The 14,912-nt window shown below is 34.9% G+C and overlaps 1 protein-coding gene across 1 annotated transcript in view; it reads left to right on the top strand.

Annotated features, from left to right (window-relative positions):
* LOC113227490 (lachesin-like) overlaps nucleotides 1-4,370 on the top strand; it is a 50,130-nt gene extending 45,760 nt beyond the window's left edge. The window contains exons 5-6 of the mRNA XM_026460429.1: nucleotides 2,016-2,152; nucleotides 4,156-4,370. Coding sequence (XP_026316214.1) covers nucleotides 2,016-2,152; nucleotides 4,156-4,241 — 223 coding nt within the window. The 3' untranslated portion in view covers nucleotides 4,242-4,370. The remainder of the gene's footprint in view (nucleotides 1-2,015; nucleotides 2,153-4,155) is intronic.
* Nucleotides 4,371-14,912: the final 10,542 nt, after the last annotated feature.

The raw sequence follows: 14,912 nt of genomic DNA, 5'->3' as shown, positions 1-14,912 counted from the left end.
GGTAACCGTTCGGCCACGGAGGCAGTTATCAGATCATTTTGATGCAGACTGTATTAAATATTAATACTATATACAATTAGTAAGATGGTGCAATCAATGTCCACTCCAGTACTATCAGAATGTGAAATTGGGCTGAGTACTTAATTGTTTCCCCAAAAGCATTAATCCAGAATGACAAGACCAACTCTTATATATATATATATATATATATATAGGGATAGGGATATATATAGGGATATTGGGAACAGTTAGCCAATTTTAAACAGGCATTTAAAACATCCATCTACAAAGGGACTGCTTGGAAATTAAATCCTTTCGCTAACCCTATTAGTACTATACTATCTTATAACGCCTTGTACTCTCACTCTCTGTATATACAGTGTGTTTTTGTAACAGGAACCATACTACAGGATATACAGAGAAATTGTAGTAAAAACCATTATGTTATTTCTTGTAAAAACAATTCGGCAGGAATTTTTTGCCAACATTCTGGATCTGGAGTGTTGGACCTTGACTAAGTTTCTTGTAAAGACCATTTTATTGTAACGGTAGACAAAATTAGGGCAGAGTTAGATAATTTAATAAAATGTTTATATGTAGATTATAATCTGACACCATGGCGCTACATGTCGCCAACAAATGCAAATCGTGTAGGTAAACAACTAATAATTTAGTTTTTATATTATATTTATGTTAGTCTTTAAGGTATATATTATATGGATCAATGTATTACAGTTGCCTCATTGAAATAAATAAGTAAGTGATCTCACTACAGAGTACTAAAAAAACCGACCTAAAAAGTTCGTGGAATTACGTCTATTTACCAAGTTTTATTGAAATTGGTTATCGAAAAGTGCGCGAAACGGGATTCATCCCCTAGTATGTTAGTTATCATAATAGTTAGATTTAGATTAGATAGTAATCCCCTTGAAGGTGGGTACCCCTGTTTCCAACAACATCGGTTCACAGGCCGCAGTTATCGCGTAACAGTCATATAAAAAAAGAAGAAATACGCACATACGCACACACACACTCAACCCGCACTAAGGAAAGGTAACCTATCACAAACTCGAAAATTTTTTTGTCCAAAATAACGTTTGTTCGAATACTCATTACACCGAAAACGGAATTGTAACGAAACACTTATTCTTTCAGCATATGTTGAATGTTTATCGCAAAGACACGATTAGGTTCGGTTAGGTTAAGTTAAGTTAGGTTTAAAAGAAAAAATATATTCCTCTCGAAATTACTTTCGAGGTTATGAAATTTCGACCAAACGTTATTTCTGGAAAATGTCGTTTCGGACTACTGATAGGTAACCCTAGGGAAACCCTGTGTGGCGGGTACCATGGACACACACATAGACAACCACAAATTCCAACCAAACTCACGAGAGAAATAAATGTAGGCCATATAAATATTTCTCCCGGCCCAGGAATCGACCTCTACGTGGAAGTCCGGTATGGTAACTGTTCGGCCACAGAGGCAATTTTAGGTAAAATATATGTATAATATCAAATAATTAAGTTCGACTGTAATCTCTCGGCAAAGTTAGAACATCCTATCACAAAATTAAATGAATTCAAATGAATCAATTTAAACTAATTCGTACCACTAAACTCTCAACACTCGGGACATATTATCCAATTCCGAAATTTATTCGTTAGTAGAAAATTTGCTTGTGGCAGTTAATGAAAGCTTCAAGTTTGTTTGCAAATGTGCCAAAACTGATTAGAATTGAAATGAATTTTATTTATTTGAAAACTTTACAGCTAGCGAGCTAGAAAATTCTCAAATTTATATTGTTGGTAATAAACGTTTGTATATTATCATAACCACACAATGGTCTGACCATTTGGTAGTGTTTACTACCTACTCTCTCTGTGTGTGTCACTTTCCATCAGGTGAGATGAGGGTCAATTGCGCACTTATTATAGCTCCTTGCAAATGACTATAGAACCACTTAACCAGGCTTTGGTGATACGATGTTTACTTAGTCTTTCTTTTGTCCACAGCGTAAAGACAGAAGCGACCTCCAACGGTGCTCTATCGCGTCTCTACATTGCAAACGCGAACAGAAACGACTCTGGGAACTATACTTGCTCGTTGGCAGACGTCGCCACTTCGGCTGTCTCCGTGCATGTCCTAAGAGGTACGATAAATAAGAAGTGCCAGAAACTTATACCCACTACCTGGTTATAAATTAGAGAATTTTCTGTACTGTAAACAGTACAAGTAAACCAAAAGTCTTTGTTCCCCATCAATTGCATGCAAGATGAATATCACTGTCTTTATAATGGTATAAATACAAGAGTAATCAAATTCATTTAGCAACATCTAGAATTAAATAAATAAATAAATATTTTTTTTAAGTCGGTTCTATGTTGAAGCCGTGGTAACCTAATGGTTTGACCTTTCAAGCAGAGGCCGTGGTTTCCAATCTGGACTTGCACCTCTGAGTTTCTCGGAATTTATGTGCGAAATTTAATTTCAAATTTATCATGAGCTCTTCGGTGAAGGCAAACATCGTGATGGTACCGGTCACGTCGAAGAAGGTTCACAACCCTCGGATAACGTGTGAGGTCTCCAACCTGCACGAGCCAGTGTGGCGGACTATGCCTTAAACTCTCGCCTGAGGGAGACCCGTGCGCAGCAACGGGGCGTATAAATGAGTTGATAATGATGATGACGGTCCTATTAGAAATCGACTCTGTGATCTTCTCACCTAACACTAAATGATCTTAGGACTGTGCAGGTTACCTATCAGTAGTCCGAAATGATATTTTCCAGAAATAACGTTTGGTCGAAATTTCATAACCTCGAAAGTAATTTTAAGAGGAAAATGTTTTCTCTTTTAAACCGTTAAGTTATTAACCTAACCTAACCGAACCTAATCATGTCTTTGCGATGATAAACATTCAACATATTGTGAAAGAACAACTGTTTCGTTATATTATATAATTCGGTTTTCGGTATAATGAAAATTCGAACTAACATTATTTCGGACAAAAAATTTTCTGGTTTGTGATAGGTTACCGACTGTGTTACTGAAGTCATCAAATGTTGTGGTTTTTAAACCAAAAGATTTAATAAAACTAAGCTACGATTGGCTATAAAATATTTGCCAGAAATGGGCTCATCCTTATAAATGCCACATTTAAATCTGTACTGCATGACAATATTGGATTCGCCATAGCCACGCAAAGAAGTAGCAGAATAAATTAATTGTTTAAAATTCCAAAAGGGTTCCGACTCGTAACTTCGCCAAGTCCAATAAAACTGGAAAGCTGAACTTATTTCAGAAATCAACATTAATTGTGAAACTTCTTAGTGTCCCTTCAGGCAAAGGAACAATAGGCCGAATTAAGTGGTATTATTGTTTCTTTGGAGGTAGACCATGTGTCTTTGTTTCCCAACAATTACATACAAGATGAATGCCACTATCTTTATAATGGAAGTTCTTGGTTGAATAATTACACATTTTTTTATATCAACCTATGGGGCAAACAAGTCGTATGCCTGATGGTAAGCGGCAAACCAATTCATGATAGTTGTAGTACCACTCGGAGCTTTAAACAGCAAAGATCTGAGGGGCACTGCCCCTGTGCGCCTGTCACCCTGAGATATAAGTTGAAAAGTTCCATGTGCCTGTAATTTTACCAGCAACCTTTTCTTTCAAAATCAATATATAAATCAACGTTACGGAGTTTCAGTGCGTTGAAATGTCGTAAATGTAGACCCACCTTTACTGCTTGACGGCAGAAATAGGTAAGGTGAGGTAGTATATCCCTGGACGAACTCTTTCACAAAGAGCTCTACTGCTACCAAAGATTTTCTTCTTTGAAAAAAGAAAGGTGACGGTCGGAAATCGAAGCTTTCTTTATAGTTTTAGTCCGACCATGTCGTGTGGTTTATAACAAATAAATGACGTAAGCAATTAAAGAAAAAGAATCCATTTTCTGTCAGTCCCCTACATCCGTGAACCGTCCAATCATAGGCAAATCATCTTCAAAAAAGGAAATACTTCACACAGGAAATAATAAAAATGTTTTAGCATTGAGTTGATGCATAGTAGAATGTCAACGCTATTACTATGACTAATGGATTAAGTTCGCATTAGAAATTCAATTTACTTAAGAGTTTTATCTTTTACAGGAGAAAACCCACTCGCAATGCAACGGGGCGGCGCTGGAATACCAACATATTCGTTGCTAGTATTATTAGTAATTGTTATAAGCTGACATTTAGTTGGCGCGCAATGAGCGCGCTATTTGTAAAAATATGCTATATACCTGTTATTTAATCGCTATAGTCTAACTTTCATGGTGCGCTGATAGAATATTTAAAGAGTTACTCAACGATCTCTCGGCAACTCATCATGGCATGAAAATTATAATTGGAAATTGAACGAAGTTATAAATTTCCAATGTGGAATTTTAATTTTATTACCAGTATATTGGAGTATGATTACTTAAAGTTCAAGGAAGTAACACGTATAGAGAAGATAATATCTCTATAGATAATAGCCACTGTATAATACAAAAGTGCCTACAAAAATAGCTATGTATTCTTCATACGACGTCTCGAACGGTAGCTCAGAGTAGACAAAGCTCTCGACACATACGTGTATAAGTGCCGCCATACACGTCGGCCCGAGGTCGCCCGGACTCGCCCGTGGCGCACATCGGACACTCCATACAAGGTAGAAAGTTATAGTAATACTATACATAGCGAGACGTGTGCGTGAAGTGATAGGGTTTAGTTTTTTAAAACAAACGTTTCGGGCTCTTTATTGGTCTTGTGGTCACGACTAACTCTACCAGAAAATTATGTTGGACGCCGCCGATTGACTTAAAAAGCACCGAAAAATATTCAAAACAATTTAATTTATAAAGTAAAGAAATTACAATTGTAATTCTTATTTCTAATTTACAACTAATCACAGCGTACATGTAGATTGTACAATACATGTCTCATTCGTTGTTTCCATGGAAGATGCAATAAGGCATGTTACATATATCTAGATCATCTAACAAGCATGATCATGAGTCCAAAACGTTTTCGTTTGTTTGAAAAAAACAAATATACGCGATATATATTTCAAAAAATAGTTTCATTTCCAATTACCAATACTTTATAATAGCTAGTTCAGAATATTTTAAGACCGTAAAAGTTTGGAATAAATTAGAAACGAGAAAAAATTCAATTACAATCTTAATCAGCGCACCTGATCTTGAAAATAAGAATAAAAATTCTAAAACTTAATTATTTTAACTTTAAAAACTAGATATTAACCAGTTTGTTACAATGTATCTATTTCACTTTCTGTCGGTTAAGTTTTTGTGGAATAATAAAAGTTGTTGTATACGTCAACCAGTATTTTAACGAAATATCCTATTTATTTACGTTCAATTTTGTTATCGTTTCCGTTACTTCCGTTTTGTTACCGGAGGAGAATACTAACAAGTCATATAAAGATTATATTTAATTAAACATGGAGTTAGACAAAATTTACATAAATTGTATATAGTATAATGAGTTTTAAGTCAATTGTGTAATGTACAACCCACGTAACTATAATCGCGTTTAAATTCTGACCGACTTATTAAATCCATGTGTGCACGCTCATGTACTATTATTGAAAAACGAAACATGTTACTGTCGAAGTGCATGTGAGTGAATGTATATATATATATATATATATACCTTCAATATTTGTATGCCTACTGTTTGGCCGGACACAGTGAAACTATACGTGTTTTGTACATGTCAGCTTCTGTATAACCTGTGTTTTCACAAATAAATGAATTATTATTGTTATTATTATTACAAACTACGATACGGTAGCTGCGGGAATTCCCGAGACTGCCCAAGAATTGTCTGGATGACGCGCGACCTGATTTTTGGCTCGTTTCATTTTATAATTTTGTTACTAGTCGCTACAGTTCCGTTCTGCGGCAAAGCAAAATGAGCCTCATTGTCACTACATTTAAAGACCATTGCGAAAGACGTTGTGTGAGCGAATATGAACTTTTTAGTTACTTTAATAAAGAAAAGTGTATCTTTTGACAATTAGTCAATTACATTTTAAAAAATTATAAAAATTTTATCAAAAAATGAAACTAACGTTTTCACTATAAAAATACAAAAAAATCATATTCTGCCATGTGCGTTTTAAACAGATGTGTTTGCATCATGCAAAGGCGTACGCCTCCTTAGTAAGCCTGTCTTGACAGGAATATAATAATATCGACATCTAGAGAGCCAGTCTTAAATAGTTTCTCATGTTATGTTTAATTTTTTAAATTTAATTTATATTTTGTTTGTTGTTGATTGTCGGGGGCGTCCGCTCTATTTATCTGTCACTACAGAATATCAGCGTCAGGTGGTTTTGCATGCACAACACGAGAAATTCCGAAAAGTGACTATTTTGGCTCTTCAATATTTACATTATAGTATTATATTTACTTTAACAGTTTAGTTATAATAAAATCAGATCAAATAAATATTATTCTCATTTTACTGAAGTTCAATACCACCAAAGTGGTGGTGAAAATTATAAATATATATCTGATGATGTTATGGTTACACCATTAATTGTTAAACAAAAAGAAAACGTAATTTTATAGATGTCGGCCAATATCTATATATCAATATCCACACTGATACCCTTAGAATATTTTTTACAGAATTTGAATGTCAGTTAAAACCTACTAGCATTTTAGTGAACATTCTCACAACTCAACTTGTATTTATCCTGCAGTTACTTGCATAGTCCAGTCACAACCTTAACTACCAAGGTATGTTAACCTAGATTTGTTTAAGGTCTGATTATCATCTACGTGTATCATTTTCACTCACGCCTCCAATTTCCATCAGGTGGGATTGTAAATAAACAAGTCTATTATGCATAAATAAAATGATTATCCTTCTCATTCCCATATTATATTTCCACGTTACTTACTTTTATATTTAAATTTGAATCCCACCGAATCAGAAAAACCGTATAACTAATTTTTTTTAAAGTTTTCATATTACTATAGCTCAAATATGACTACAAAATAACCTGCAAAAAATTAATATGGCTATGTAAAATTTTTGGTAACAAAATGGAATATTATTTCAAAAGTGGAACTTGACAGGTGCGGCGGAAGCGTGGAACTGGAGGGTTGCGTTGAATTTGAGGCTCCTTTTTATTTTTCCTAAACATTTTTATTTTTGAATACGGCCACTCTACTTTTAAATGTTACCGTTTTAACAGGAACGAGATTCGCAAAGACTCGCCAAGAGCTGTATGATCACAATATTATTCTACGTTCAAATTTGCAATCCTATGGATTTCTACTCCATATCTTCAGTTCTAAATTTGTGTAAATCAAATTAAATGACTTGTTAATTATTTTCCTTCTAACAATTAAAATTCTGAAATAGAAGATATGTATACTATAGCAGCTGTAAGACGTACACTATCTACATTTTTGTAAACAAAAGCTGACAAGTTTTTGAGATCCGAAAATAATAATTGAAATTAAACTTTTTAACGCTCAAGGTAAGACCTGTCCAAAACATGAGCTGTTGTATTTTGATTTTATTTCTAAATTTGCAACCTTGGTGTAACAAGGCCGCATCTCATTTTCAAGAGAGAGATTTATAAGATTCTACATATGAAATTAGCCGAGAACTTTATATATAATAGGTACATAATTGGTTTCGTGTAGGTCGTATTATTCTTTTCATGTGATAAAAGCATTTTTTACCAACGATCATATGTGGCCTTATAGTACCAAGGGTACGAACAATTTGTATGTTGTCATTGACTTACAATTATATGGACGTCGGGTCCGCGCTAAAAAGTGTCCGAACTTATAGGGCGTTAAAATCGTATACAGAGAGTCATTCACGCTTTAGTCTTCGTTTGTTCGACTGACAGCGAAGCAAGCAAAATTAGACAGTACTGCGATGACATTACAATTTAAATTCAACGTTTTAGCTTTTACATATTCCTTTACATGTCACTACGTTTAAATAGATTGATTTGGGACATTTTTTTCGTGGTTTTTGTATTAGACCCGTCGTCCATTTATTTGTAACTCAATGTATGTTGTGAAGCTATCGTATACGCTGTAAATAATTATTCATTTGACGCTTTGCTACATTGCGGCAGAACGAAATGGCATGGAAGACTCAATTTCACATCGCTGTGCGCGGTCGTCTCTGGAATGCATGCTCGAGCATTCCAGCGATCGCGCCTTGAGGTTGTAGTTATTTCGTGAATGATTGAAGTCACACTGTGCCTGCCTTCGCGCCACTTCCCGCGGGTTATCCAAGCGTCGCCGACGGCAGTTGCGGAATTCTGCAACTAAAAAAAAAAACTCCGCGACTTGTTTTTAATTTGTACGTTACACTATTAACCATAAAGTTCATTATGTTATGTAGAATATCGTTACAAAAATTCGCTTCTAAATATGAGTTCATGTACAGTATTTTGTTATCACGGCTGGCTACACACAAAATATCTTTGTACCTAGTGTCCTTGTTTATGTGAATAGTTAGTGTTTTAATTTAATTTAAATTTAATTTTGTTTCGTGATTCTTTATTTGTTTTTTGTTTTTATGATACCGAGTGACGGGACAAACAAGTCGTGCGTCTGGTGGTAAGCGACACGCCTATAGCATTTGCAGTGCCACTCAGAGTATTAAATAGCAAAGATGTAAGGGGCATTGCCACTGGTCCGTCACCTTGAGACATAAGTTGAGAAGTTTCCTGTGTCTGTAATTTCACCAGCACCCTTTACCCTTCAACACGGCGCAACAATGCTCACGTTACTGCTTGGCGGCAGAAATAGGTAAAGTGGCAGTACTTCCCTTTCACAACGAGCTCTACTGCTACTTTTTGTGTTTTACGTCTGCATGTTTCTATTATGTTGTGTTTTTTTTTCTGTTTTATTTCGTTTTTTTTCTTTTCGAGTGTCATTAAGTGTGGTAAACAAACAATTTTCTTTATTTTTTCTTTCTTTTCTTTACTTTTGACTTCTGTGTTCGTGTTACGAGGGGAACATTATTACTTGGTTGGAATCACGCAACATAACGACGGATCTAGATATGACTTGTCAGCTTTTACATGCACATCAAAAAAGTTCGCAACACCCAGATTCTGATCGGCCTTGATGAACGGTTTTAACAGCAATTTTTGTTTAATCAAATCGCCTGATTCTTTACGTTTAGAAACAGACATTCCAGCCATAGTGTAATAAGACAAGTATGGTAACTCGATACAAACGTAGCGGCGTGGCTTGTATGTGTGTCGCCTCGTGTACGGACGCACACATTCAGATAATCTCGCGATGCATTCGCGTTGCGTAGCGCTGGTCGTCTTAAGCGCCTTTCCTTATCATACTATGGTACAGGTATGTAATCCCTTTATCACAAATGGACGTTTCATACAATATAAATGGCAAAAATATACTATTTACTCTTCTTCTTCTGCTTCCTGGCCTTATCCCATGCTAGTTGGGGTCAGCACAACATGTTTTTTTCCTACTCTCCCCTATCATCACACCTTTCTTAGAACATCCGCTAACTCCTTTCCTCTTCCAGTCATTCTTTCTACATTCCAACACGTAATCCTCAGTCTTACTTCCCGGATTCAAAATATACTACGTTATTCACTATAATCTTTGAAAATGAAACTATTGTTTCGGATTTAAATCGCTTATACTTATTTCTTCAAGGAAATCAACATTGCGAGGTCTTTAGGGGTGCTATGATAACGTCAGAATTTTTTTTATGATACCAAATGACGGGATGAACTAGTCGTGTTTCTGGTGGTAAGCGACACGACTGTCCATAAAAGATGCAGTTCCACTCAGATCTTTAATCCCAACGATCTGAGGGGCACTCCCACTGCACCCGTCACCCTGAGAGTTAAGTTGATAGGTCCCAAGTGGAATACCACCAGCACCCTTACCCTTTAAAACTGAAACGCAGTAGTGCTCGTATTACTGTTTAGCGGTAGAAATAGGTAAGGTGGCTGTACTTCCCCGGACGAACATTTTCATCAACCAATTGCCAAACTTCTTTTCTTCTTATATAGGAGCAAGGGTCTTATCGGTGGAGCGATCATTAACCATCTCTGTTCAGCGCCCTTTTACCTTTGCTTCCTGATATGAAACGTTATTTTCTTCTTTTTCTAAACTAAATAAATTATCACAAACATTATTAACTTTATCACCTTATTTTTTATTTACATAATTTCACAATTTACGAAACGAACTATATTTCAAAATACAGTGATTTGCATTAATGTTATATATACGAGGTTGATGATGAACACCATCTTGTTTAGCCGTGACCACGAGACCAGTAAAAAGCCCGAAACGTTGGTTTGTTTGAAAAAAACAATTATACGCCATTATTAATACGAAGATCGAATACAAGGGAAAATTCCTTCCATCTGATAGGACTCGAACCTGCGTCCACTTTGCCAAGTGAGTTACACATAGAGTCAGAAGACTTTACGAATTTTTCTACGCGTTTATTACGGATCTTTGTTTTTTTAGTTAAACTGCTTTTTTGCCGTAACGCCACCTCTGAGAAATCTGTGGAAGTTTTTCTTCACTCTCCTAGGTACCTTTACAGCTACTATAGTTAACAAGAGATATTATGATGTTTTACTACCATGACATTCATCCGAAAAAATAGTTTCTTTTTCTATGTGTAGTAATTGTGAAAACCTAAGAATAAAATGTACTAAATCGTTTTTGTCAACATCGTAAGTTACTTCCAGTGGTGTTCTAAATTAAGCTACGTTTTTCGCTAAGGTTTTTTGGTACTGATTAATAATTTTTGTGGATGTGTACATATTCAAAAACAATTAATAGATTCAGGCGATATTTTGCGGAAGTCCATGTTAATAAGAATGGAAGTAAATTAATTTGCTCTTGCTCTTTGCCGAGCGCTGAGCGTCGAGCGATGCCTCGTGAACAGGCGAAACACGTGTCGGGTATATTTTTGGTGGTGGTTTGTGATTGTAGTTGCGCTTGTGTTATTTATTTTATTAAATTTATTCGGAGGGAGGGTGGGATATAATTAACTGCATGAAAAAATATTCAACTCAAGCGCAGCTATTTTGTACGATTTCATTTTCACTGTGTTCGCGTAGTAGCAAATTATTTACTTCCATTTTTATTATATTCAAAAACAAACTCCATCCATAACTTACTTTGTATTTCTGTAACATCTTCTGTTAAAACTAATAAGTTAACAAATGTAAATAGGTAGTTATAAAATGTGTTTGTAAATAAATGGAATATTAGATAGATATTAAAGAGGTTTACTTTGTCCATGTAGCTTAAATGATTTCTAGAGATTTCGATTTGAAATGCTCAATAAAAAAGCAAATTTTGTTAAAGTAAGCAATTTGTTTGAAACCCAAACATATTCAAATTAATACGTGAGATTACTGTCATACTTAAAGCATTGATGAGCTAAGGTGTTCTTTTTTAAATATCTTTTTGCTTTCCTTCATCTTAACTACACGTAATTTCTTTTAAAGTGTTTTTTCAGAATTCAATGTAAATATAAAGCTTTGATCACTTTTTTTGCTATGTTTTACGATCCTCAATCAATATTTATGGAATGTTAAGAGGAATACCTTTGATGCTATGTCCGTAAAAAGGAACATCTGAAATCGAAACGACACCGGAAGATCGATATAATCTAATATTTATTTTGCTGTGCTTCTTCGTTCTAAGGTAAATACTAGTCCATTTCTTAGTATAATTTAACTTCGATTCTTGATATTTCAAACCTTATTTCTTGTTCTGGTTTTGCAAATATTGTTTTTATAAACCTCGTTGGTCTGGTCTTAGGTTCCGTTTATAGGTTTCTTGTAAAAGTTTCTAACTTATAAAAAATCGCAATATATTTACTGCAATATCACAGCCTCGACTGCACCCCACGAAGTGGTGTTAGTAACACGTGGTTACAGCTTCTGTGGGTGACAGAGTCTAAATTCCTCTCACTTCCGACCCATTTAAGTTCCGTAGCTTTTTGGCGCTAGTAAATGTAAAGCGATAGTACAAACGCGTAATTACAGAGTGACCTGTAATGTGTCCGATTCAACTGCTAACAAAAATGTATTTTTTTAATTGATATGCATAATTATATATGCTCCTAGTCGATATCGACTACGGCGACCGCTTCAGCTCCGATATTGGCGGCGTTCGTGAGCTCGAATGTGGTTTACGTAGACTTTTGTGTGAAGATGTACTGCGGGCCTGTGAGCACATCATTTTCTAAATTGTAACTAATTACCGCAAATTTATGGGCTTTCAATTAACTGCGCTTAAAATTAAGCTCTGAGCGTCCTTCATCATCAAAGTAACAGACTTTAATGTTGGTCAGTACCCTCAATTTTTTTTGTTCGATTGGCAGCCTGCTACTCCCGTTGCGAAACTTTGCTAAGGGATCTGTTTATCCTGTTTTGTAAATGTGACCAAAAAACCCTTCCGTGAAGGACACGTATGAATTTTTGAATAAAATGGCTAACTAATCGCTTGTTTTCTCTCCTGACCACTAAGAATTTCATATTAATTTAACAAATAACAAAGTATAGCTTTGAAGTTTTGTCAGACGTACTTCTTTTTGATTATGACCTATATCTCGAGCAAAGTTTTTGGGACCTAATTCTAACTGATATATCTTTTGGTCATTTTCCACCATCATTATCATCGCATTTTTGTCCTTGTTTTATCAACTGTTAATTATAATAAGCAAAGTATAAGAGAAGTGCATGAGTGCGCAATCGATAAATAACCTACATTCAATGGCCTATTTACCGTCTTTGTCCTGTAATTCTATAGTCGCTTTGTCCTAGCATCTGATACCGTAAATCGTGTCAATGAAACACCGAAGCTCCTTGTTTTGTTTGAATTAATTTGGTTTTTATTATCCACTCTCTGTTCCAGACACTACAATGTCTATTGTGTGGTGTCTTCACCCCTTTATTTTAAATGTTACTTGACATTGTATAAATCATCCGCAATAGAGGTAGTCGTCAGTGCTCAGATATTAGGTGTAATGGATTGATGAAGCACTGTCTTTACCTGTTTTTACTTACATCTTTCTGGTTAAAGTATTTTGGTTCTGATAGCAGTTTTTTATGGTATTCAAACTATCTGGTAACTATAGAGGTAACAGCCACCTGTCTATTTACCACTTATATTGTACATTAGTAGTGAATAGTCAGATTTGGGGGCGCGTTTAGTATGCAAATCCATAGAAGATAGGTCTAATAATACGTCTGTAGTGATTCCAAGACAGGATCGACTAAGATTTTGTAACGATGGGGCAATAAAGGTCTCATACAAAAAACACAAATTTTATTTTTTTCCTACTAAACTATTATATTCATGGCAAAAAGTGATATGACAGTATTGAATTAGAATAATGGGATCTCTCGATTGTCATTTTTTTACAGAGGTATTGTGAAAAAATCCAATGCCCGCTATATCGCATATCCGACACACAGTGCGTCGCAAAGTTAAGATAAATATAGTGTACCTGCCTGACCCCCACTACGTCAATTTTTAAAGTTCTTAAGTGATTTCTCCAATCCCGAAAAGGTCCTGGTACCTAAAAAATATTGTCGTAAGGCAGTCTCCATTTTCTGTCTATGTTCCTCGAAGTTTAGGTAAAAAAGCTCTACCTATTCCGATCCCTGCTAATTAATGTACGAAATGCATCTGTAATGCCATAGTAGAGCCACTGCAGCGCAGTGCTTCTGTAATCATCTAATTTGAAGGCGTCCTCACGGACTCATTTTTGAAAGTTATTCCAAGTATAGTGCTTGTATCATATGTCGTGTGTGTTTGACCGCAAGTGAAATATAACTCATTTTAAATCAAAGATTTAAAAGATTTAAACGCTTTATATGCCATGTCACAAGCTTCATGATTAACATAATAAAACTATTCAAGGAATTGCATACAAACAATGTACAAAGAAGATATATAATTAATAATAACAATGGATGTTTTTCATTAAATAAATCACATAATAAATTATTAATAGATTAAACTTCATGTTACATTGAACGTCATAACATAATGAACATTTCTTTAGAATGTTACCGTCTTAGTATTCAACCTTTATAAAATGGATTAGAAAATCCATTCCATCCAAGTTGACAAATATTTTTTTAATCAGAAATAAAAAATCTTTCTTTGAAATTCTTTAAGTGTCAAGCTTAGTGTGCTTATTATACTATCAATGGTACCGGTTCATGCTACACGCAGTAGTACGGAGGGAATGAATTCCTTTTAGTTAACTGTTAATTAATAGATTTAGGCGTTTCTTTGCAAAAGTCCATGTAAATAAAAATGGAAGTAAATTAATTTGCTACTCCGTAAACCCAAAATATTTCATTTATTCATTCCAATTTTATTAAAATGTAGTTTCTAAAGGGTATTTTTATTGTTCTAGTTTAAAAATAAACACTGATTAATGAATTTGGAAAACCAGAGGCCCTTAGACTTAATTTATATTACATAAAGGTACGTTTTTGTTATAATAATAATAATAATAATTTTATTTCCTTCACACACAATTTCAAAGATAATAAAACATTCTTTAGTAATAAAACATTTGTTGTCTGTGAAGGCTGGAGCCTAAACTAGGATACCCTGTGCTATAGGTCTCCAGGCCTCCGCCTACGGATAAAGTATCAATAAAACATTGACTGCGTCACGAATGATTGCTATGAGAGAAAGTTATTCAAAATTTGGTTTATACAAATCAAAAAATTATAAATATAAATAAAATTCAAGACTAGAGGGGAAGTATTTTGTTGTGTGTGTGTGTTTGTGTGTGTGTGTGTGTGTGTGTGTGTGTGTGTGTGTGTGTGTGTGTGT

The sequence above is a fragment of the Hyposmocoma kahamanoa genome, unplaced genomic scaffold, assembly GCF_003589595.1.
Source record: "Hyposmocoma kahamanoa isolate Upper Pololo Valley unplaced genomic scaffold, ASM358959v1 210, whole genome shotgun sequence".
NCBI lineage: Eukaryota > Metazoa > Arthropoda > Insecta > Lepidoptera > Cosmopterigidae > Hyposmocoma > Hyposmocoma kahamanoa.
The sequence above is the reverse complement of the archived record's forward strand: the minus strand, read 5'-3'. Positions and strand labels throughout refer to the sequence as shown.